A 23,363-nucleotide genomic window follows, 5' to 3' on the forward strand; every position below is an offset into this window, starting at 1 on the left:
TGCCTGGGTTGCAGGCCAGTTCCCAGTGGGGGACTCACAAGAAGCAACCATACATTAATATTTCTCTCCTTCTCTCCTTCCCTTCCCCTCTAAAGACAAATAAATAAAATCTTAAAAAAAAAAAGTAACATCTGAATTTCTCTTAAGATTCTGTATTATCATTGTATTGGTTAGCTGCCACCAAAGGGTGCTCTTAGGTAAATCCATTTTTCTAAATCAAAATGTGTTTTTACTGCTGCTTATATATATCAAAGACAACCTATTTCTATAATGAGCTGACTTGTGTTTTAATATCTGCACATATTTTTGTAATGGACAAATATATTATTATTTAAATTATAGTGAAATTATTGTCATATATTGGCATTTTTTACTGAACGCTTCTACCTACAGTAAAATAAGGTGTTCAGTTATGATACAAGAATAAGGAATTGTTCATTTATTCTGTAAGTCAATATTGAGTGCCTATCACATGCCTGATGACTGTTACACACGCTGGAAATACACCAGATAGGAACCCCTGCCTGTGCGAAACCTGTACTCTGTTGTGTTGGGGTGTTGAAAACACAGCTTCCAGCGTTAGTAAGTTACTCTCATATATTCTGCATCATTCAAGGAGTGAAAAAGGTCGTGAACACTACGTAAACTATAAACCATTCCTCCGGAGTCAGGGACAGGATCGGCTCTTTCGGGGTCACGGACTCTCAGTAATTCACATTGGCTCTAGTTTCAAATTCGAGGTCACTCCCTCACGATTCATTATTTATTCCATTGTCTTGCCCAACACAGGATGTTCAGTATTCATCACCACCAGCTGCAACTGCTTCTATTCTCAGAGGAGCTTAGTGTTCAGCATGCTGGGGCCTGCTCCTGTGGTCGAACATGCTGTCAGAAAAATGATTTCCTTTTTTTCTTTAAGTCTTAAGCTCTCATGCCATGAATTTGATAATGTCAGAGAAATACATTTTTAGTAGAAAAAACAGGGAAAGCAGGCATTATCTCTTTTGATCAAATTCAAGAGAACGTTTATTTCAGTATAATCAGTAGCAATAAACTTCAGCTCTTTGGCCAAGAGTATTAAAATTACAAGCTAAAAAGATGTAGTGATGTAAGTGAGAATCAGTCCTGCTGTCAGTAAGAAAAAGATCAGTTTTGGCTTTTGGGGCCGGGACATTCTGCCTCCTCTCTTGCACTTGAACGCCTAAAGTCTTTCTACTCAAAGTCTGTAGTTTGAGTAGAAACAGCTGGGGGTTTATTAGAACTGCAGAAGTTCGAGTCCCACCCCTACCTCACTGAATCAGAAGCTGCATTCTAATAAGATCTCCAGGTGAGCAGGGTGCCCGTCAAAGTATGGGAAGCCTGACTGAATCGGGGCAGCCCGCGGCCTGTGGGCCGGCTCCTGGCATTGCCTGTGCTTTTACTGCAGGGTAGAGAACAGTGGTTTTTACATTTTTGAGTGGTTGGGAAAAAAGCAAAAAAAAAAAAAGAATATTTCTTGATACATTAAAATTACACCTATATAGTTTTATGGGAACATAGCTCTAATATTCACATGTTGTCTGTGGCTGCTTTGGTTCAAAATGGAGAGTTGAGTATTTGTGACAGAAACCATGTGTCTCAAAAGCCTGAAATATTTACTCTCTGGCCCTTCACAGAAAAAAACGTTCTGACCTGTGGTCCAAAGCGTAGTAGGGTTACATTCTTCATCAGTTCCAGCGCAGCCTGCAGATCAAGGCCAGCTCATTATAATTATGTATTGTTTAATGATCCTTCATTTTACCAAATTTGAATTAATAAAGCGAAACCAGTATATTTAAAGATTAAAATGTGGGGCTTTAACCTTGTCGTATAAATGAAATACTAATGAACTAAAGAGTTTTTCATCAGAGATTAATCTGTTGTATTATTCCCCATCATTTCATTTTTTTAGGAAATAAAAGATACAGTTGTTACTATTTAGTGTGTTTCTCTTTTGCTCACCTCATTAAGTAGTTTGAACTAACCTTCCTCTCCCTCAACACGTGATTATTGTATCTTGATTGGCTAATTGCACATTCCAGTAACCCCTGACAACCCTCTAGGTGGAAACCTGCTAGTCTTGGTGGATCAGCACGCCGCCCACGAGCGCGTCCGCCTGGAGCAGCTCATCGTCGGTAAGAGTCAGTCTGGGCTGGAAGAGGGGGGGACTCCTCAGCCGAATTAGTGTGCCTGAGAGTTTTAATAACTGTGACTGCTGTGAGGAAGATAGATTATATGTTTAGAAAATTAAGCTGAAGTCCTTCAGTTTGGCTTCTTTTATAGCTGAAAGAATGTAGTAGTTCACTAATTCAAACACATGGATCTTACATTATCAGAGATACATTTGCTGTATATGTATCATCAACGCTTACGACTGGGCATCTAAGGATTAGGCTGCTTCATTGTGACATCCAGCGCGAATATATGACACGTGTCCATAGGGTCTTCTTTTCTAAAGATTTTTATTTGTGCTCTGGCTGGAGTAGTTCAGTGGATTGAGCGCAGGCCTGCTAACCAAACAACCGCGGTTCGACTCCCAGTCAGGGCACATGCCTGGGTTGCAGGCCAGGTCCCAGCAGGGGATGCACGAGAAGCAACCATACATTGATATTTCTCTCCCTCTCCCCTTCCCTTTCCTTTCCCTCTAAAGATAAATAAATAAAATCTTTATTTAAAAGAGATTTTTACTTGTTTATTTTTAGAGAGAGGGAAGGGAGGGAGAAGGAGAGGGAGACAAATATCTGTGTGGCTGCCTGTCACAGTTCCCTGTACTGGGGACCTGGCCCACAACCCAGGCATGTGCCCTGACTGGGAATTGAACCGGTGACTCTGGTTCTCAGGCTGGCACTCAATCCACTGAGCCACACCAGCCAGGGCTGTCCATGTGATCTTAGTACGCCTTCCTCACAGTTCATCGGGCAGAGACCACCAGCAACTCAGAAGGCCCAATAAATTGTTTTTATTTTAAATTTTGTAGGTGAATAGTAGTATAATCAAATAGGTTTAAGTCTGAAAGGTACAAAAGGGAATAGAATAAAATCCTCTTTCTGCCTCTGTCCCTCACCTCGTTTCTCTCCCCAGAGGCCACCAGTGTCACTAGTTTGTTGGGTACCTTCCAAAGTCAGTGTGTGCTTTCTAATCTTTGCAACCCTGTCTTCTCCTCATGAGGCAGTGTGCGCCCCAAGAGGTACAATAAAGGAGTCTCTACTCTGTGGTCAAATAACAAAAAAGCGAATGTCAGCGAGCCGGGTGAGGAGGTGTTTTATGGACCAGAATGGCAGTGATGTTCCTTCCAGGGTCACTTTTTCTTGTGAGACGAAGACTAATGGTTGGAAAAGCTGTTACTAAACCCACGATTATTGACTGGGAACATGGCATTGTTCATTTAAATAGAAGATTTAAGTCTCAAATTTCTTACTTTTGAAAGTGCTGCTGACATGAATAAACAGACTGGATATTCACTAGTTTGACTTCAATAATGGAACTGTAAGGCCTAAAAACTGTCCCTCGAACCACTGCTAAGCAGTGCAGTAATCACATGACCGAGGCTTGCCATGCTTCATTTTTATCTGAATCTAGAAGACTTCACTTCCTACTCTTAACCCACTTGTCTTTCTCCCAATAGATTCCTATGAGAAGCACCCGCCACAAGGCTCTGGTCGGAAAAAACTGCTGGCTTCCACTGTGAGTCCTCCACTGGAAATAGCAGTGACGGAGGAGCAGAGGAGACTCTTGCGGTCAGTGCCCCCGCGAGGATGTGCTGGTGATGGTGGGAATACTCACGGCAGTTCGGTGGGGCAGAAGCCCTGAGTCACCTGAGACTGAGAGAGGTTACGGGACTGCCCAAGGCCATCACGATGCCCAAGTGGTGGAGCGGGCACGCAGACGCAGGTTTTCTGACTCCAAATGCTGTTCTTTCCACTATACTACAGCTGTTGAGTATAGGGTAGAATTTCCCTGGTAATTTTTTCCAGCAGTTGGCTTTGAGTGCTCTTACCCTTTCTTGGAACAGTCAGTGTTTATGCTGTGCTGTTTCTGAAAGCAAAGTTACTGCAGTAATTGCTTCCATTATGTTCTACATCAGTGCATTCTGGATTCTTAGTTTTCATTATCATAATCATACTAGGAAGACATCGAAACACTGGGCCTCAAGGAAGGGGCAAACCATGTAATGAATCGCAAGATAGAACACTTTCCCACTTTGGGGCACACAGGTTATTGGACATGAAAAAGAGAGAATTGTCTCTGAATTTATTTCAGGTTTGGGAACACGCCACTGCCAATAAGTGTTTGCCCCTGGAGCATAATTTATATTAGAGGCAGATCCATTTATTTGCATCCCCTTCGTCAGGGCCCCTCAGTTCCTGGGGCTGTCGGTTACCTCCCTGCTTTAACGGGGATTCAGACGCGCTCAGCCCTTTTGTTGGTGCCAAACCCCTTCAGGCGCCAGCATGAGAAGTTAGCAGTTGCTCAGTGAAGAGTAAAATCTTAGTTAGGAACAAGACTTAGACCTAAACTGATTCTCTCAGTGGAAAAGGCAAAAAGAGAGAAAGTTGGTGTAATTCAAAAAGGAAATTTAATAATAAAATCCTAAACAAATACCCATAAATGTGAGAAAAACAGTGGCAGTTATAAAGCTTGTGGCAGCTTTTGAGAAACTAGCCAGTGTTTGGAACCAGGACAGAAATGCAAATGAAGTAATACTTTTACATTTGAGGTCATCCCTTTAGGTGTTACCACAAAAATCTGGAAGATCTGGGCCTTGGAATTATATTTCCAGACACGAGTGATTCTCTGGTCCTCGTTGCAGAAGTACCGCTCTGTTTTGTAGAAAGAGAAGCCAATGAACTTCGAAGAGGAAGGTCTACTGTGACCAAGAGTATCGTGGAGGTGAGACATAGCTGCAGGCATTGGGGTCGCTGAGTGACAGTACCCTCCTGTTGTGTTTAGAAACTCTCTACAGTTGCCCTCCAGCCATCTTTTATTCAGTAAGCGTTTATGAAATACCTGCTGTGTGCCAGGGGCTAGAGAGTCAAAGATGAGGTAGCTCAAGGTGAGGAAGAAGGACATTTAAATAATTAAAACACATTGAAAATTGGGCAATAGAAGTATGTTCAAAAGTGCTATGGAAGTATAAAATGATTACTGTGCCCAGAAGGGTGGAAGTCAAGGAAACTGTCACGGAAAAGCTGGCTTTTGTTTTTGTTTTCATTTTTAGAAAATGTCTTGTAAACCACCAGGAGCCTGCCAGGTGCAGAAGAGCAGAGAAGGGCATTCTAGACAGCGCAGCAGATATTAAAGACCTGATGCAGAGCCTGTGTTTGGGGAGCTATCAGATGGTTCAAATTAAGATATATATGGGGTAGCGGTGGGACTAGATGGGGCTAGATAGGTTGGCAAGACCCAATCATAAAGGGGTTTGGCATATTCTGCTTAGCAGCTTGCATCCATCTGCAGGCCTTTGCACTGTGACTACGTGTATATGTATGGTGTGGTAAAGGTCTGGGAAGCTGCTGCTGCGACGGGTGTTGTGGGGGTTAGAGAGGATCATTCTTTCTTACCTCACTTATGTGTCTTTTTTTTTTACAACAAATATAATTTATTTTGTCTTTGTTGCCTTTTCTTTTCTCCTTTTCTGTTCTCTATTAGCATTTTCTTCTTCTTCTTTTTAAAATCCTCACCCAAAGATAGGTTTATTAACTTGAGAGAGAAACATCGATGTGAGAGAGAAACATTGGTTGCCTCCTGTACGTGCCCCAGCTGGGGATAGAACCTGCAACCTAGGTATGTGCCCTGACTGGGAATCAAACCTGCAACCTTTTGGTTCATGGGGTGATGCTCCAACCAACTGAGCCACCTGGCCAGGGCTGCGTTTTCTTCATGTCTCTCTTTTTTTCTCTACTGGCTTAGAAGTTGAATTTGCATAACTAACAAAGTTTAAAAGTTTGTTTCTCTGTTTTCTTTCTAAACTGTGAAAAAGTCAAACATCACTTCTCTCCCATCTTCCATGCTGTTGCCTGTTTTAATTACACCTTGTCTTTCATTCCCCTGGTAGTCATTAATTTTGTAGTAAATACATGCATTGTTAATCCTCACCCAAGGACATACTTATGTTTATTTATTTATTTATTTATTTATTTTGGCAGGGGGTAAGAGGAAAGGGAAAGAGAGAGGGAGAGAAACATTGGCTGGTTGCCTCTAGTATGATTTGGGACCAACCTGATTAGGGAACCAAACCTGCAACCTAGACATGTGCTGTGACTGGGAATTGAACCTGTGACCTTTTGGTTTATAGAAAGATGCTCCAACCAACTGAGCCACACTGGCCAGGGCTGTACTCAGTATTTATTTAGATTAACCAAAATGTTTAACAGAGTCTTTGTTCACTGTTGTTTCTTGCATCATACTTTGTGTTCAGTTTCTTTTTATTGAAGTAAATCGCTTAAAAATTTTTTTCTATTTAATATATTTTATCGATTGTGCCATTACAGTTGTCCCATTTCCCCCCCTTCATTCCCCTCCACCCTGCACACCCCCTTTCCCACCATTCCCCCCCTTTAGTTTATGTCCATGTGTCACAAGTTCTTTAGATTCTATATTTCCCACGCAACTCTTGCCCTCCCCCTGTCTATTTTCTACCTACCATCTGTGCTACTTATTCTCTGTACCTTCTCCCCCCTTTCTCCTCCTCCCACTCCCCTGTTGCTAACCCTCCATGTGATCTCCATCTCTATGGTTCTGCTCCTGATCTAGCTGTCCTCTCAGTTTGCTTTTGTTTAGGTGTGGTTGTTAATAACTGTGAGTTTGCTGTCCTTTCACTGTTCGTATTTTTTATCTTCTTTTTCTTCGGTAAGTCCCTTTAACATTTCATATAGTAAGAGCTTGGTGATGATGAATTCCTTGAATTTGACTTTATCTGAAAAGCACTTTATCTGCCCTTCCATTCTAAATGAAAGCTTTGCTGGATAGAGCAATCTTGGATGTAGGTCTTTGGATTTCATGACTTTGGATTTCATGACTTCTTGCCTGTAAGGTCTCTTTTGAGAACTCAGCTGACAGTCTGATGGGAACTCCTTTGTAGGTGACTGTCCCCTTATCTCTTGCTGCTTCTAGGATTCTCTCCTTCATTTTAGTCTTGGCTAATGTAATTATGATGTGCCTTGGTGTGTTCTTCCTTGGGTCCAACTTCTTTGGGACTCTCTGAGCTTCCTGGATTTCCTGGAAGTCTGTTGCCTTTGCCAGATTGGGAAAGTTCTCCTTTATTATTTGTTCAAATACATTCTCCACCTGTTGCTCTTCCTCTTCCCCTTCTAGTACCCCTATAATTTGGATGTTGGAACGTTTAAAGATGTCCTAGAGGTTCCTAAGCCTCTCCTCTTTTTTTGAATTCTTGTTTCTTCATTCTTTTCTGTTTGGTCATTTTTTCCTTCCATCTGGTTCACTCCCTTGATTTGGGTCCCAGTTTCCTTTCCATCACTATTGGTTTCCTGTGCATTTTCCTTCATTTTAATTAGTTTAGCCTTCATTTGTTCATCTAATTTGTGACTAAAATCAACCAGTTCTGTGAGCATCCTGATCACCAGTATTTTGAACTGTGCATCTGATAGGTTGGCTATCTCTTGGTCACTTAGAAGTATTGGCTCTAGGGCTTTGAGCTGTTCTTCTTGAGCCATAATGTTTTGGTCTGTTTGTGCCTGTTATGTATGAGGGGTGGAGCCTTAGGTGTTCACCAGGACAGGGTGACCCAGTTGCTGGGTTGTGACACTGTATGTGGGGGTGGGGTCAGAGAGGGGCAGTGTCATTTGTTTCACTCTCTCTTGAATTTCTGTCCCCTCTGCTGCTTCCTGGAAGCAAACCAGGCCCTCTGGTGCTGGCTCCCAGGTGTGTGGGCTTGTGCACCCTGCAAAACCCTGTGGGTCTCTCCAACAAAGTCTCTGTGAGCCTGGGAGCTTCTCCTGGCACCTCGACCTCAGAAGTTTTTCCAATTGGTGCTAAAAGGCTTTAATTCCCATTGCTGGGGCCCTAGCCTTTGCAGTCTGTCTCACTGCTCACTCCTTTGCCTGGTTTATCTGAGTATAAATGTGTGACCGTGGTCAGCCAGCCGCCTTGTACCCTCACTGGGTCTTCCCACTGCCACCCCATGTCTGGGATGTGCCAGTGGCCACCTGCGCACCTGAGTCAGTCTGGCCGCTTTTTCCTGCCAAGACCCTGCTCTGCCAGCTGCTGACTCCGGCCCTCTTACTGGTCTGGCTGAATGGTTCCTTGTTGTTGGACTTCCGTATAGTTCAATTTTCTGTGTTTTGGCTGCGTTTTTGTTCCTAAAACTTTGTTGTCTTTAAACTTGGTTGTGCAAGGAGGCACAGTGTTTCCATCTATGCCTCCATCTTGGCCAGAAGTCTTAAAGTTTTTTCTAAGAGTCCATTAATGGCCCTGGCTGGTGTAGCTCAGTGGATTGAGCACAGGCCTGTGAACCAGACAATCGCGGTTCAATGGCCCAGTCAGGGCACATGCCTGGGTTGCAGGCCAGTTCCCGGCAGGGCATGCACAAGAGGCAACCATACATTGATATTTCTCTCCCTCTCTTCTTCCATTCCCCTCTAAAGATAAATAAATAAAATTTTTTAAAAAAGAGTCCAACAGAAACCTGTACTTGAACAAGAATTAAATAAAAATTATATTTTTAAAAAAAGAGTCCATTAATGGTAAACCATCTTTGAACGTGTCTTTATTTTGCCTTCGTACTCACATGATTGCCTAGCTAGAAACAGAATGCCATATTGCAAGTTATCCCTCAGCACTTGGAAAATATTCCATTACTTTTTTTTTCTTTTGAGGACAAGGAAATTAATCTTTAGTTTGTTGAGGGAATGACTTTTCTTCAGGAGCGTCATTTACATCAGGCCACTAATCTCAACATAAAATATTAAAGAAGTAAAATATTTCATTAAAAACAAAAATTCGTCTTGCCCCCAAACTCAAACACCATGTTCCATTACTTCTGACATTCTGTTTTCGCCATTACAGTCATTGTCAGTCTAACCATCATGTCTCTGTAGGTAACCTGATTCTCTCTCCGGTGGCCTGTAAGGTTTTGTCTTTGGTGTTCTCCTGTTTCCTTATGCTGTATCTTTCTATGGATTTATTTTCATTTCCTTCTTGAGATTCATCATAATTCTTCAATTTAGAAATTGTACAGTTATTATCATTTCAAACACTGCTTCTTCCCTCACTTCTGGCCTCCTGGAAATCCTGTGAGATGTGCACTCAACCTTGTCTTTTTCTTTTTCATGTCCTTTAACTTTTCTTTCATGTTTCCCCATTGTTTCCTCTCTGTGATATATTCTGGGAAATTTTTAATTTTTTATTATTTGTTTATTTATCTTTAGAAGGGAAGGGAAGGAGAGAGGGAGAGAAATATCAATGTATGGTTGCCTCTCGTGCGTCCCCTGCTGGGAACTGGCCTGCAACCCAGGCATGTGCCCTGACTGGAAATCGAACCATGATCCTTTGCTTCACAGGCCCGTGCTCAATCTATTGAGCTACATCAGCCAGGGCTATTCTGGGAAATTTCCTCATTTATCTTCCAGTGAACTAATTAGATGTTTAACTTGTCCACTGAGGGTTTTTAAAAAATATTTTATTTATTTTTCTTTAGAGGGGAAGGGAAGGAGAGAGGGAGAGAAATATCAATGTATGGTTGCCTCTTGTGCATCCCTGCTGGGAACTGGCCTGCAACCCAGGCATGTGCCCTGACTGGGAATTGAACCTCGAACTGTTGGTTCACAGGCCTGTGCTCAATCCACTGAGCTACACCAGCCAGGGCTCCACTCAGTTTTTTTAAAATTTCAATTACTATATTTTTATTTCCAGAATTTTGGTTCTTTTTCAGATCTATCAGCTCTCTCTTCACAGTGTCCTATTTTATTCATTATTGAATAAAATAATGTGCTCCTGTTGAAGCACAGGCAAATGCACATCAGCTTAGTGTGCCGTTTTCATTTCATTACCATGATGAATTACGGACTAACCAAGTATTCACTACCATCTCCCCAAAGTTTGGCTGGTGGGTTTTAATATTTAGGTGAGGCTTCTCTTCAAATGGCCATATCCATTTTAACGGGCCTTTTAAGTGGGGCCCACATAAATCTGACTGTCCTCATGGCACTACCAGCTCTTTCACAGTCAGAGAAGTACATGCTCAACTTTAAATCCTTGGAGAAGGATTTTAAAGGAGGAGGAGGAGGAGCACGCCTCTGGGAGTTAGTCTGAGGCCAGGTTTAGACGCACTGGATGTGCTTTCAAGTGGGGATGTCCAGTAGATGGGCAGACCTAGGGGGCTAGCACTTGGGAAAGAAGTCCGGGCTACCCATCCCTCTTTGGGAGTTAATCATATAACTATGCTGATAATATCAGAAGCTGGCGAACAGTCTAAAGGAAGGGAGATTGTCCAGAGAACGTATGAAGAATAAAAAGAGAAACAAATAAAGGGTGGAGCTCATGGAACACCAGCATTCAGGGTGTATATGTTTTAGCAGAAGTTTGGAAAGCTGCTGCTGGAAAGAAGGAACTGTGAAGGATCATTGAATATATTTGGTCGGCGAGGAAGGAGGGAGATTGGGGAAAAGCAGTATTGCCAAAGCCTCGGGAAGTTTTAAGCAGGCAGGGAATGGTCAGCAATAGCAAGTGGATTCGGCCATCACGAGGGCCTTGGTTGCCTTGTGGAAGTGTGTCCTGGGAGTCGGGCCGGGCAGCAGACGGGTTGCTGTGGGTTGGGGAGTGAGGGGAGGGTGGGGAAGTGGACCCTGGCTGCGTACAGGAAAAGAGGGCCCTTGGGTTACCTTGAGTTCACCCTTTCCAAAACCGCCCTTTGATCTGACCACCTTTGCTCTGTCTTCAGCATTGCTCTTTTCTCCCAGCATAGCTCTTTCTCCAGGGCTCTGCCTCTAAATTGTCTTAAATCCAGAAGATAAGGATCTGTTAGAGTCTTGTATTGTAATTCAATCCCTAAGTATTTAACCAGAAAATTGCAACAAAAACTTTCCCTGAAGTGCCTTTCAAAGACTGCTGGTGAGGAGTTGGAAGAAGGCTCGTGGTCTCAGAAAGTCTTGATTATGTTAGGTCAGGCTGGTCAGGAGAGACTGCTGACTTTGGAAGAAGCTGGAACAGTTTTGGTGTCTTGAAGAAAGTGATAGATAGCCACTTGGATCTAGCAGTTGAGAGATCACTAATACATCCTTCTAGAAAGTTCTGTCCTCTAGCCTGATGAATGAGCTGTTTTAATGTTATTGAAGTTATCTAGCATCAATTGAGCCACCGAAATAGGAAATGAACAGAGTAAGATCCATCTCCCCCTCACAGCTTACAGACCACTGTTTCACAAGTCCCAGGTGTACAAGCGCTAGAGAGAGTGGCAGAGAAGTCAGCTTTGGTCTGCGTCCACACTGAGCTTTCTCGGTGGGTCAGGTGTTACGGGACATCTGTCTGTTTAGGTTTGTTTGGGAAAATAGGTGGTTTTTAAAAATGCATAATACCTACCACCGAGCTCTTTGTCACTGTGCTCACTTATCAGAACAGTGGACCAGAATGGACAAGAGGGAGGGGAGAGAGTTTTCTCAGTCTGCTCTAAAAAGAAAAATCTACCGTGTTGTAATTAATCTTAGGAAGCTGGTTTGTGCATAGGCATTTCTAGGAGTAAAGAAATCTTATGTTCTCAAATAAATAAATTATAAAATGCACCATATCTAAAACAGTTACCTCCAGAAGTTAAGCAAATTGGTAGCATGAAATAGTGTCTGCTTTAAATTTCTTTAAAGTCCTCTTGTAAATGCTAACATCTGTTGGGATATGACTGTTAAAAAGGCCACCCTTGGGACAGAGACAAACCAGCGAGGAGAAACTTGTGAACAAAATGCCTAGCAAAGTAAGCTGTTTGACCGAAGGGAATTGTCTGGAAAAAAAAGCCTGTGGGAACTGAAGTGACTACTTATGTTTATGACATTTAAGCAAGTGTTGTACTGAGTGCACGGTTGTGTTCATGATTCTTGTATATTTATTCTGTCTCTGTGTAATATTACCCTTGTTTTGGTTGAGATTATGAATACAAACAGACAGCCGCTCAGAGAGATGCCTCCCTGATATTTCCAATCAGTGGAATCATCAGGCTACTCACACCAGCTACATAACCGCACGTCTTGCCGGGCTACCCCTGGAGGAAGTTTCAGTAGCTAAATACACTCTCTGCCCAGTACGAGTTCTGTTCAGTTGTCTGGGTGTTTCATATTTAAAGTGCCTTACAACAAATAAATTATTTGCACCTAAGTGCTGTATTGCTGGAACTGTCCTTCAGGAGGCATATTTTAAAGAAGAAAATTGGGATATCTTGTAAACTATCAAAAGGCAAGTATAACGTAACAGCAGATTAATGACTGTTCTCCTTTTTGCTTTGTAGGAATTTCTTCGAGAACAAGTGGAGGTAAACTTTTATTTGACGTTCCACACACAAAAGGCACCGTTGTCCCACTTCCTTTTCCCCTGAATAAAGGCTGTGTTTGTGCATTAGCTACTCCAGACCACAGGAGGCGTCCAGGGAGCACTGCCACTGACAGTCCAGAAGGTGCTGGCATCTCAGGCCTGCCACGGTGAGACTCCACACAGCAGCTGCCATCGCGTGCCTCTGCGTGCTGAGCCCTGGCGGGCGTGCAGCAAGTCTGAAAGAAGTGGAAGGCACAGTCGCTACTCACCTCTGGGAGGGTGCAGTTTAGGCTGGGATGCTGAGTGCATGCAAAACGAACACTAAAATTCCTGCTGCAAAGAAAATACCAGCACATACACAGGGCGGGGAAGAGTAGGTTTACAGTTGGGAGTACACAAAACAGTTCATTCTTGAGTTATTATTTATTAACGATTGTATTCTGTGAGTGGGGGAGCGACTCGTAGAGGAGATAACGTTTTGAGTCAAGCCGTGAATGAACAGAGGGACGTGGCTTCATAGGGCGGGAGGGGAAGTGTGCTACAGGCGGAGGAAGTAGCCGTGCGGGACCCAGAGGCACACGTGAGTTGTATGAGCTGCAGCAAAGCACGTTGGTCAGTTAGGCTGGTGAAAAGAACAGAAGCCTAGAGGGTCACCACCAAACCTCTGAGTTTCACACAGAAGGCATTAGGATTGTCGAGGGTTCTTGAGTAGGGTAACAGGATAAAATACAGAAAGTGGTTTCAGAGGGACTTACACCTTAGGACTCTGGCAGCTACAGAGTCCCCTGCAACTATCATTTGACCACAAAGAGATGTCTTTTCTGCTGACACCCCCTCTCCGCCCTGTCTTCATCAGCCTCCTCCTCTCCACACTTCCTGTCTCTTCCGGCTTGGTAACCACAGTCACTGATTGCTTCCTGTACCTCTCCTAAACTCCATCACCCTTCTGCCCTCTCTGCACTCCTCATATGTACTCCTCGCCAGGTTTCGTCGTCTCTGCCCTCAGAGTGTATCTTAAATCTCTGATGTGGTCGGTTGCAACTACCACCTCCCCCGCTCTTGCCACGTGAGTCCTCTTAGTCTCCCACGTCCATTCTGGCTCTGCTTCAAGCTACTCTTCCCTCAGCACCAGAAGGATCTTTTTGAAACATCCCTCTTAGTGTCTCATTCTTCTAACTAAAGTGTGTCAAGACTGTTCATTGCTTGCCCTGCCTGGGTGGCTCAGTTGGTTGGAGCATAGTCCCATGTACCAAAAGGTTGCAGGTTCAATTCCCAGTTGGGGCGCATACCTAGGTGGCAGGTTCAATCTTCACTCAGGGCAAGTGCAGGAGGCAGCCGAGCAAAGTTTCTCTCTAATGTCAGTGTTTCTCACTCTCTCTCCCTTCCTCTCTCTCTCAAATCAATAAATATGGCCTCGGATAAGGATTAAGAAAAAAAGACTTCACTGCTCTAAGGTTAAAAATTTTACTTTTCAGGCCTAGCTGGTATGGCTCAAGGGGTTGCAAGCCAGTCATGAGAGGCACCCGATGTTTCTCCCCTTCTCTTTCTCCCTCCCTCCCCCTCTCTAAGAAATAAGTAGAATTTTAAAAAATTTTACTGTTTGCCATGGTCTGCCAGGGGCTTCTGGCCCTGCCTGTCCAGTTTCATCACCCCCACCTTCCCTTTACCTTCCAGCCTGCTTCCCTGGCCTTGTGCTTCCGTCTCTGCACTTTGCACTTGCCTCTTCCCTCCGTCTGAAATGCCTTTCAATTCCTTCTTGTCTTCCTTAATCTAAGGTCTCAGATTAAATATCATTTTTCCAGGGAAGCCTTCCCTGGCCTCCCAAACTGCATTTGGTTTTTCTATTACACATTCTTTCATAGCCTACCTTTTACAGTACTTCTAAGTTATATATACTATAAAATATATTTTTTATCTACTTATACCTATTGTATTTCATGTATATATCATTTATCACTTAAATTAGTGTGTCATTATTTATTAAAGTTTTTTCACCTGTTAGACCCTTAGATCATAAACTTCATGAGGGTGGGGATCCTGGTCTCATTCACTGCTGGCATGGCTCCTAATACAAACTATATACTCATAAATATCCATTGACTAAGTTAAGGTATGCATAAAGGCAGGTTCTGACAATATGAGAATTGATATTAGGAAGATTATTATGGAAATAGAAAAAAGCAAATGAAAAGGACATTGTAGGAAACAGATCTTGGTGACATTGCTATGGACAAAAGATGACCTTGACTTCATACACCTGTAAAAAGCAGGCAAAAATACTGCTCTCGTCTCTTTGAGAAAAACTCTGAAAACCAAATCCTAGTAAGTTAGGGAATGCCGCCAGCAGGGATTAGAAAGACAAGGGCTCCATAAGGAACAGCTGAGAGAGAGGTTAGTCCTGAAGCCTCAGCTTCACCCATGGCCTTAAGTGCTAATTTCAAGCAATATAAGTCACGTGAAAGAAGCCTCAGAAACATTTGACTTTTCCCAGATATTTGGCTCAGACCCAGGGTCAGCATTGGTTTCCCACCATAGGCACCATAAGCACCATAACCTTCTTGTTTCTGTCTGTCGCGTTTAGGGGCCATTAAGTTTAACGATGGCCTGAGCTTGGGGGAGAGCTACCGCCTCATCGAAGCTCTGTCCCAGTGCCAGCTGCCGTTCCAGTGCGCTCACGGGAGGCCATCCATGCTGCCGCTGGCCGACATGGACCACTTGGAGCAGGAAAAGCAGGTACAGCACTGACTGACTAGCAGAAGAAAAGGCAAAGTTTAGCTGCTGCTGCTTTTTCCGATCCTATTATCCAAATGTAATCTTAATCCTTTGCAAAATAGGGTTTTAAACCTGTTACACATTTTCAATTACACATTGAAATTATATGTAAAGTCTCACCATTTCAGCTTCCAGCTCAAATTCAACACAGGCTAAATTGTCAGATTATGCACGTGATTTTATTTTTCGTATTTTTTAAGCTTAGCGCATACACAAAATGATGTATTCTGGACATCTGTTGCCTACTGGTTCCAGGTTTGATAAGACCCAGAAGTTCTCTGGGATTACAGAAAGTTGGTACAAACAGCAAATTCACTGCTGGCAAATGTAACCAAAACAGCCAGTTGCTTGATGGTACTTACTGGAAATGGTGACCTTGCTGGAAATGGTAGCCATCTCCAGGTTCCTCCAGCATCATGATTTGGGGATCCTCAAATACAAGGGAACCAAACTTAGGAAATTTCCACATTAAGCTTTGGCCCTGATTACTCAGCAGCCCCAGAACAATGATTTAATTCAGTAAAGGCAAAGAGTGATTTTTTAAAATTGTATTTATTTTTAGAGAGAGGAGAAGGAAGAAGAGGAGAGAAACATCAGTGTGTGAGAGATAGATGAATCAGTTGCCTCTCACATGCCCCCAACTGGGGACCTGGCCTGCAATCCAGGCGTGTGCCCTGAACAAGAATCGAACTGGCGACCTTTCAGTTTGCAGGTCGGCACTCAGTCCATTGAGCCATGCCAGCCAGTTATAGAGTGATTTAAATTAAAGAACATTTCCTTTCCTTGTTACAATCTTAAATGAAACAACATGAGAGCGTAATAGGACTGTTCTACTTTCCAAAGTCTTTTCTTTTGCTCACCTTGCCTGCTAAGGGCTGTAAAGTCTTTCCTTGCATGGATTTTTCAGGTGCTGATGTGTTCTAACTCATCCAGTAGATTTTACTCTATTAAAGCTTTTTTGAGGGGGTGGGATGGGATGGGATGGGAGTAATAGACAGAAAACTGTACTTGAAAAATAATTAAATAAAAAATTGGGAAAAAAAGCTTTTTTGCTTCATGTGACAATGAAAAATGTCCTTATTTCTGAGGAGATGGGAATCCAGACTTTTCAGTCCCTCTTATCCTAGGAAATCTGTCTTTTTTGAATCTAGATTTGAACAGCCATAATTAAGAAGTATATATATGCTACTTGGGTTTTTATACTGGTAATTGGAGCTATTCTCTTTCTTCCCATAGGTCAAACCCAACCTTGCAAAACTTCGTAAAATGGCCCAGGCCTGGCGTCGCTTTGGAAAAGCAGAAGGATGTGATACAAGGCAAAGGCTGCATGCATCCATGCCTCCCTGTGAGCCACCATAAGAACGGAATTATTGATCTACGAAGAACCAAAGAGAGGCTAACCCTGTGCCTCTGGGCAGAGGGTAGAAGAGAGCAGGTGCCAGCAGGGCCTTGACCGAACCGGCCCAGTGCACCCAAGGAGCGTACCGGTCTTCCTTGAGCAGATGACCCGTCTGGCTGGGTAGCCAGATGGAACTCGAGCCTAAAGACACTCCGTTCATTTGTATCCACGGACACAGGAGGTTGCCCTTTAATGCCTACTTTTTGTAACTTATTTAGGGATAAAATTTAATAATGAATTGTCTGATTGGTTGGTTAATTTGTGGTTTTCTTCTGGTGGGATGCGGGGTTTCTTTGGTTTGGTCTTGCAATTTTTTCCAGCTTCATAATGTGCATCAATGTTTACTTACTGATGCCGACCTCCCAGGAATCAAGCCTGCCTTCCTAGGCTGCCCAGGGCCGTGCTCCCCTCCCTGCCCTCCAGTCTTCTTCCCGTCCCTCTGCTCAGACTTGACGGGTTGCTGTACACCCAGAAATACCGCTCTCGGTAGTCTTCCAGCAGGCCTGTAGTTAGATTAGTTTAGGGTACAAACTACTGATGAAGAGAAACAAGGACAGGGATAGAATAGAGAAAATTAAAGTCCTTTTCTTCATGTTTTTTGTTGTTGTTCATAAACCAGTAAAGTGATGCAAGTACTGTGAGCTTGGTTTTGAAAAATATTATTTTTGTAGTTTATATAAAATATCTCTTTATGTGAAAGCAATTTTCATATCAGAATGCAGTATTTTTTTTTCGGCCTAACCAGCTGTGTTCTCTACATTTGCTCAGGAGACAAGGGTTCTTCTGATCCCTTTCAAATTATGTCTTGGTGTTGTTATAGTATGCATAGCTAATGGCCTTGTAATCTCATTTGGGACCTTTCTGCAAATGCTTGTTATGCCACTTTTAAATTTGTGTTTCCCCCACCTATTTAGATGACCTGATTTCTAGTTTAACAGGACTTAATAAAGTCCTATAGAAGGGGAGAAAAGGTAAAAAAAAACCAAAAACCAGCTGGCAATGTTTATTGCAACTGGGATGTTATACAATGAAAAAGATGTGGCAATGAGAATTTCCACTTTTGCATTTCCTGACCGGCCTGCTCAAACTGGCCTTTGTATCAATGGAATTATTTTGCTCATTTTTAAATACAGGAAGCGAGTCTGTGCTCATGGAAGAAAAGTAGGTTTGCCAGCAGCCCTGCCGTGAGTCGTGCAGGAGCAATGAAGTGCTGCATTCATTAGCGTGTGCCGCGGAGAAGGTCCAGGGCAGCCCGAACCTGCTGTTCAAGGGGACCCTTGTAGAATTATATAATTGGAACCCTGAAGAATAGGCACCACTGTCTAGAAATGGCCTTTGTTCTCCTAAATGTGCATAAACGGTTTTGTCGGGAGAGACGACCTCAGAAAGGAGTGTTTTCAGGGGATTTGCAAGGCCATGGGGGGCAGGGTGGGGGTGGGGGTGGGGGCTCTGCCTGCAGGCCCAGCAGGGTGTGGTGGCCTCTGGGCCTCTGTCACTGCTCTCCAGTGCTACACGGGCCAGCTGCCCTGGGAGCTTTAAAGACCTCTTTAGGTCAGACCAGTTTGTCGGATTAAAGGAAGTGTTACAGTCCTTGTATTAGGATGATGGGGTGTTATTTTTAAAGGTTTTGCTAAAATCCCAAACCACTGTTTTCTGGAGAATAAGAGATTTTTAAAAAGTTCTCCATAAATTATGCAACCAATTTTCCTAGCTAGCCTGAATGGATCAATATGAGATAATTATACTATTTTAATAATTTATAAACTCAGTAGCATGCATTATCTTAAAACCAACCTATTAGCCAAAAAAACCCTAAAATTACTTTCATTATTGCCTATTAGGGTTTTGCTCTGTTTTCTTTTTAACTCAGGTGCCATAAGAGCAAAGCTACATTAAATTTTCCAATGTATTAATGGAAAATAATTGCACTGATACAAAGGCCAATTTGAGCAGGCTGGTCAGGAAATACCAATGTGCAAATTCTCACTGCCACATCTTTTTCATAATTTTTAAGGTTTACAAAATAATTTTTACAGATCCCTTACTTGAATTTCCTGGTAACCCATGAGATAAGGTGGTATTATTCTCCCCATTTTACAGGAGGGGATAATAAGGCTGAAAAATACTAAGTGATGTCTTATGAACAGCCAGTAAGTAACGCTGAGAGCGGCATCCGCGTCTTCCGGCTCCAGGGACAAGCTGCATGTCGATACTGTCTCAGCCTCCCCACAGCCCTCCCCACAGGAAGCCAGTATCTCTCTTGCCCTGAGACGACTGAGGCTCGGGGGTGTGAGCTGGGTGGTGGAGGGCCTTCCTAAGGGAGCCAGAGCTTCCACCCAGTCCTGGGACTTCACATTGTGCACGCCTTCCCGTTACTGCCCTGTGCTGCCCCACACACGCTTAGTTTATTAGCGGTTTATCAGTTTGAAGGCTAGTGGTTCATTTTTGTTAGATTCTGGCCGGTGGAGGCTTTGTTGACGTCAGAGTAAAACTTGAGAGGTGAGATGTGCAATGAAGCTGTTCTTGAGAGTGCCTTTTCTTGGTAATATCCTTCAAATCTGTGTTGAGAAATAAAAGTGCAGAATTCCAAGAAGTTTAGCTGTAGTCAGGGAGAGAGGCAAGGAAACCAATGATAGAATATGGTGACTTCCTCTAGGGTTAGGGATCAGTGAGTTATAGCCATGTCTTTATTATTGAGAAATGAGGAGATAATTCTGTCAGAATTAAGGCTACAGATGGCAGTGGGAGCCCGTGTCAGGACGCTCAGAGTGTAGGCTAGAAGGAAGGGGAAGGACTGGGGAGAGAGCCAGGGCAAGGTCCAGAACCTAGCTGGGGATCTGGAGCTCCATGAGTCGTTGACAGTGGAGAGGTTCTAGCACTCAGACTTCAGAGCAAGGAGAAAGGGTCAGAGCAAATGAACAGCTGGGATCTGCGCTTAACAGACGGGGAAAAAACAGGGCAGTAAGAGCAGGGGCAGCGCAAGAGGGAGCCAAGCTCTAGAGACGTGCAGGGGGCCGAGGAAGCCGTGCCAAGTGAGAATGGACGCAGCCCACCAGTTCCTAGAGAGCACCGCCAACCAAGCCCAGCCGAAGCTTCACCGGTAACAGCATATCCGAGCGGACGGACCAGCAGTTTCTGGCACGAAGAACTTTGTCCATTTCCCACCTGAAGTGCCACCCCGTTCCATCAAAACTCTTCACAAACCCAGGGTAGCGACGAGAACTGATAGGTATGTTTGTTACTGTATATCCTGCCTGTTTTCACCCTTTCTGAGCCAGAGGTGCTCATTTTAACAGTGGGATGGCAAAAAGGCAGGCTCAGCAGAGAGAAAAAGAAGCCTGGGAAACCAGAACTCTGGGTAACTCCACCAATTAAACCCTTTCTTGTATCCCCCCATTCATCATTCAGTAATCTGAGTCTCTTCTAAATATATTGCATCAGAACTGGTGGGGGACATAAAGAAGAAAGGGGTTGTCCTGTGGCTTAGGGATTTTTTCAAACCTTGGGTCATTTTCTACGCATGTGAATTTCTTAGAGCACTCAGTCTCATCCAGAAACATCTGGTAAAGCGCGGGCAACCTGATCAAAGCCTCTTAGGAATCAGTGTCTAACGTGCTGGAATCCGTGGAGCCAGTGAGTATGACTCAGTAGCAGTCTGAAGAAGCTAATTCAGCCCGACTCTGCCCTTACAACCTGCCTGACTAAACGTATGCCCGTTTACTTCAGAAGCCAGCAGTATCCAGTGATGGTCCCCTCAAAAAGTGGTTTGGACTTAGCTACTACCATTACCAGCTTATCATTCATTATTCAAGGTATTTCATCACCTCTCTTTTGTAGTAGTGAATTACAGATTCAACATCTCAGTTATGAATTTTAGGAGTCTTGGTCAAGTTTTTTCTAAGCACGTCTTAATTCTGCATTAACATGCCTGGGGAGGAAAAAACCACTGAAAGTCTCCCCTTCAGCACAGTGTTTAACATAAGCATCAAGTGATCATTTCAAGTGCGGTCAGGCTCAAAGGCTGCCCTCCACCGTGGGAGTGTTGTGAAGGCTGAAAGCTTAGACTGTAGCTCTAGTATTAATAATAATTGCTTAGGCACTTGCACAATATCCTGGAACAGCTCTTTGGGGAATGAAAAGAATAATTCAAAGCAAAGCAGACCAAATATGAAACACTTCCAAGGCACATTTCAAAGTAGCTCCTTTGTGGCAAAGAGGTGCACGTCTGCAGAGGGCGTTTTGCGAGGACAGGTGGATAGTGTGGGGTCTTTGCAACGATCACATGACCACCTGGTATTGTCGCCACAGCAGAGCAGTTCCAATGTGCTAAGTTCTGCATAGGGGTAGCGTAGAGCCACCTAGCGCGGCAATGGAACGGCGTGACTGGCAGCCGTCGTTAACCCCGACGCTGATGCAGCAGACTGCTCTGAGAAACGGTTCTGAAGCCCGGTTCTAAAGCCCGTGCGTGAGACTTGTGATCCTGTGGGTACCAGCATTTTTTTCTTTGAGGTATCCCTTTACTTTTGAGTTTTTCTTGGTAGAGTATTTTTCAGACTTCTCTTCTGAGGCTAAATTAGGAATTTCTGTTCCTTATTTGAGTCCCAAGAATTGTGCGTTTCCTGCCCTCCGCCCAAACTGGAAGATACAAACCGTGGGAAAAGCGTCTTTCTAAACTGTATTCAGTAAGTTATCTAACTGGGTTTATTTGGCATAGGAAGCCTTTCACATGCACGGAATCTTCTTTTTCTTAATTATCTCTAAGCTAAAATAGGGTTTTTCCCCCCTAAATGAGTGTCTGGGTCCTGCCAGCGACGGTGGGGAGTGACGGACACAAAGGCCGATAGGTAGTAAATCAAACTGGAGCAGTGGCATTTCTCCCTGTGCACATCAGGGTCTCCCTTTCCAACACTCACTCTTCCTCAAATAGGGACAGGGAGAGAAGGAAACAGAAAAAAACACGGCATATAAATAGCTTTGTGGATTTACTGGAGGTCCTAAAGGCTCTAAAGAACATGCCTGTACGCAGTTCTGTTCTAGGCACTGCTGGAGCTGACCAAGAGAGAGAGCCCTTACCCTTCACCCACCTCGGACATGCCCGGGAAGGATGTTGGTGCTAATTTTAAACCCAGAGACTCAGATGCACAAAGAACAAGAATCATAAAGCATTTTTGGAGCCAGAAACAGATTTGAGTTCCTTGGCTCACTGCTGCTCTTACTGCAGACCACACCATTATACCCAAGTGAACTGCTGTTAAAATCGGTGCCTTTGGAGGAGACAATTGCTCGTAATTGGCAGCTGTGAGCCACTTCACTGAGAAAGCCTGGGGTCTTGGATGCTGTGAGGAATCACCGACAGGCTGAGGCCTGAGTGAGTCAGGCTTTTCTGAGTCACAGGACTTTCAGGTCAGTCTTTCAGACTGACTCAGATCTTGTTTTCTTCCTCCTTCAGGAAAGACAAGGGCCTAAGGCAAAGATCTCTCTGAGGCAGATATCAAGAGTACTTCTGGCCAGTGTTAATCCCAGGGTGGTTACCAAATCACCTGCTAAAATGCCTCAGCATGCTTGTTAAACGTGAGGACTCCTGGCACTCACTCCGCCCCACCCACACTGCAAGAGGCAGGAGGCCAGTCTTCGCAACCAGCACTGGGGGGGGGGGGGCGGGGGGGCGGGGGGGGGATTCCCTGCGAACCCAAGTCTGCCTCGGACTTCTGCTTCACACTAGCACTTCCCCAACACACGCCACCTGGCTTACCTGGAGAGACTCTTTAAAATGTAATTACTCAAGGAGTACACGTAAAATATGGAGACAAAATCTATAAACATACTAAATAAAATTAGATGTCTTCCTGCTTGCCACTGTTTGGTGTTACTCTTCCAGACTTTATCCTCAGCAAGTACACATTTTGTTTCAATGAAAGATCATACCATGCATATTACTCTGCAGCTTGCTTTTAACTAACAATGTGAAATGGACTTCCTTACAGATCTAACACATTTGCTAACACAAGGCTCACACATCAAATGCCACCAGGGTTCGGCACACAACACAGTTAAACAGACCCAGGAGGAGCTGCCGAAACACTGGAGGTTCTCCATCTAATGGCGTCAGAAGCTACCCAGCCCCAGCCAGCTGCTGCCTCTTGGGAATGTGGACCCAGAATCGCCACATTTTCTGAGTCCTCAAAAGAATCAAGAAATCTAAATGGTTTAATGTGCAATCTCCAGATATTTAAATATTGATAACTAATTCAAATTAAATACTGGGTGAACCAGCAGCCAAAATGTCTTCAATCCAGATAACAGCCTCAAGCCGCCCTTTTGAAACCTTGATTGCAGTGGAGACATGATGTTCCACGGTATGTTGTAATTATTTTAAAACCTTTCTTGCTTTCAACTAACGGAATACAGAACGTTACTGCTGGACACACAGGCCATGACACTGCAGCTGCTACAGTGGACAGTGCCGTCCACACCTGTGTGCTTGTACAGGTAACTGTAGATGCGCAGGTTCAAAACTGCCCTGGGAAACACTGCACCAGGTTACAATCCCATTAACGGTACCTGAGAGGGTAAAAAGGAAAAGTTCCCTTTTCTGGGGAACTTTAGATGGAATCCGTTTAAAGCTCCCCAAGTGCCCCCCAGAGATCAGATGTAGTGGGTCTGGGATGGAGCCCAAGAATGTTTGTTTAAGCTCCCAGATGGT

The 23,363-nt window shown here is 43.9% G+C and overlaps 1 protein-coding gene across 4 annotated transcripts in view; it reads left to right on the forward strand.

The window, feature by feature from the left end:
• Positions 1-16,904, forward strand: part of MLH3 (mutL homolog 3) — a 30,140-nt gene extending 13,236 nt beyond the window's left edge. For 2 of the 4 annotated variants that reach the window (XM_037031114.1, XM_037031116.1), the window contains exons 7-13: positions 2,082-2,153; positions 3,644-3,755; positions 4,749-4,908; positions 12,467-12,490; positions 12,578-12,656; positions 15,071-15,222; positions 16,498-16,904. In XM_037031114.1, the coding sequence (XP_036887009.1) occupies positions 2,082-2,153; positions 3,644-3,755; positions 4,749-4,908; positions 12,467-12,490; positions 12,578-12,656; positions 15,071-15,222; positions 16,498-16,620 (722 nt within the window). In that variant the 3' untranslated portion in view covers positions 16,621-16,904. Of the gene's footprint in view, positions 1-2,060; positions 2,154-3,643; positions 3,756-4,748; positions 4,909-12,466; positions 12,491-12,577; positions 12,657-15,070; positions 15,223-16,497 lie in introns of all 4 variants that reach the window. The other 2 variants (XM_037031115.1, XM_037031117.1) reach the window with 1 other exon arrangement.
• The last annotated feature ends 6,459 nt before the right edge of the window (positions 16,905-23,363 follow it).

Source organism: Sturnira hondurensis, unplaced genomic scaffold, assembly GCF_014824575.4.
Source record: "Sturnira hondurensis isolate 20B ecotype Veracruz unplaced genomic scaffold, ASM1482457v3 Scaffold0021143, whole genome shotgun sequence".
NCBI lineage: Eukaryota > Metazoa > Chordata > Mammalia > Chiroptera > Phyllostomidae > Sturnira > Sturnira hondurensis.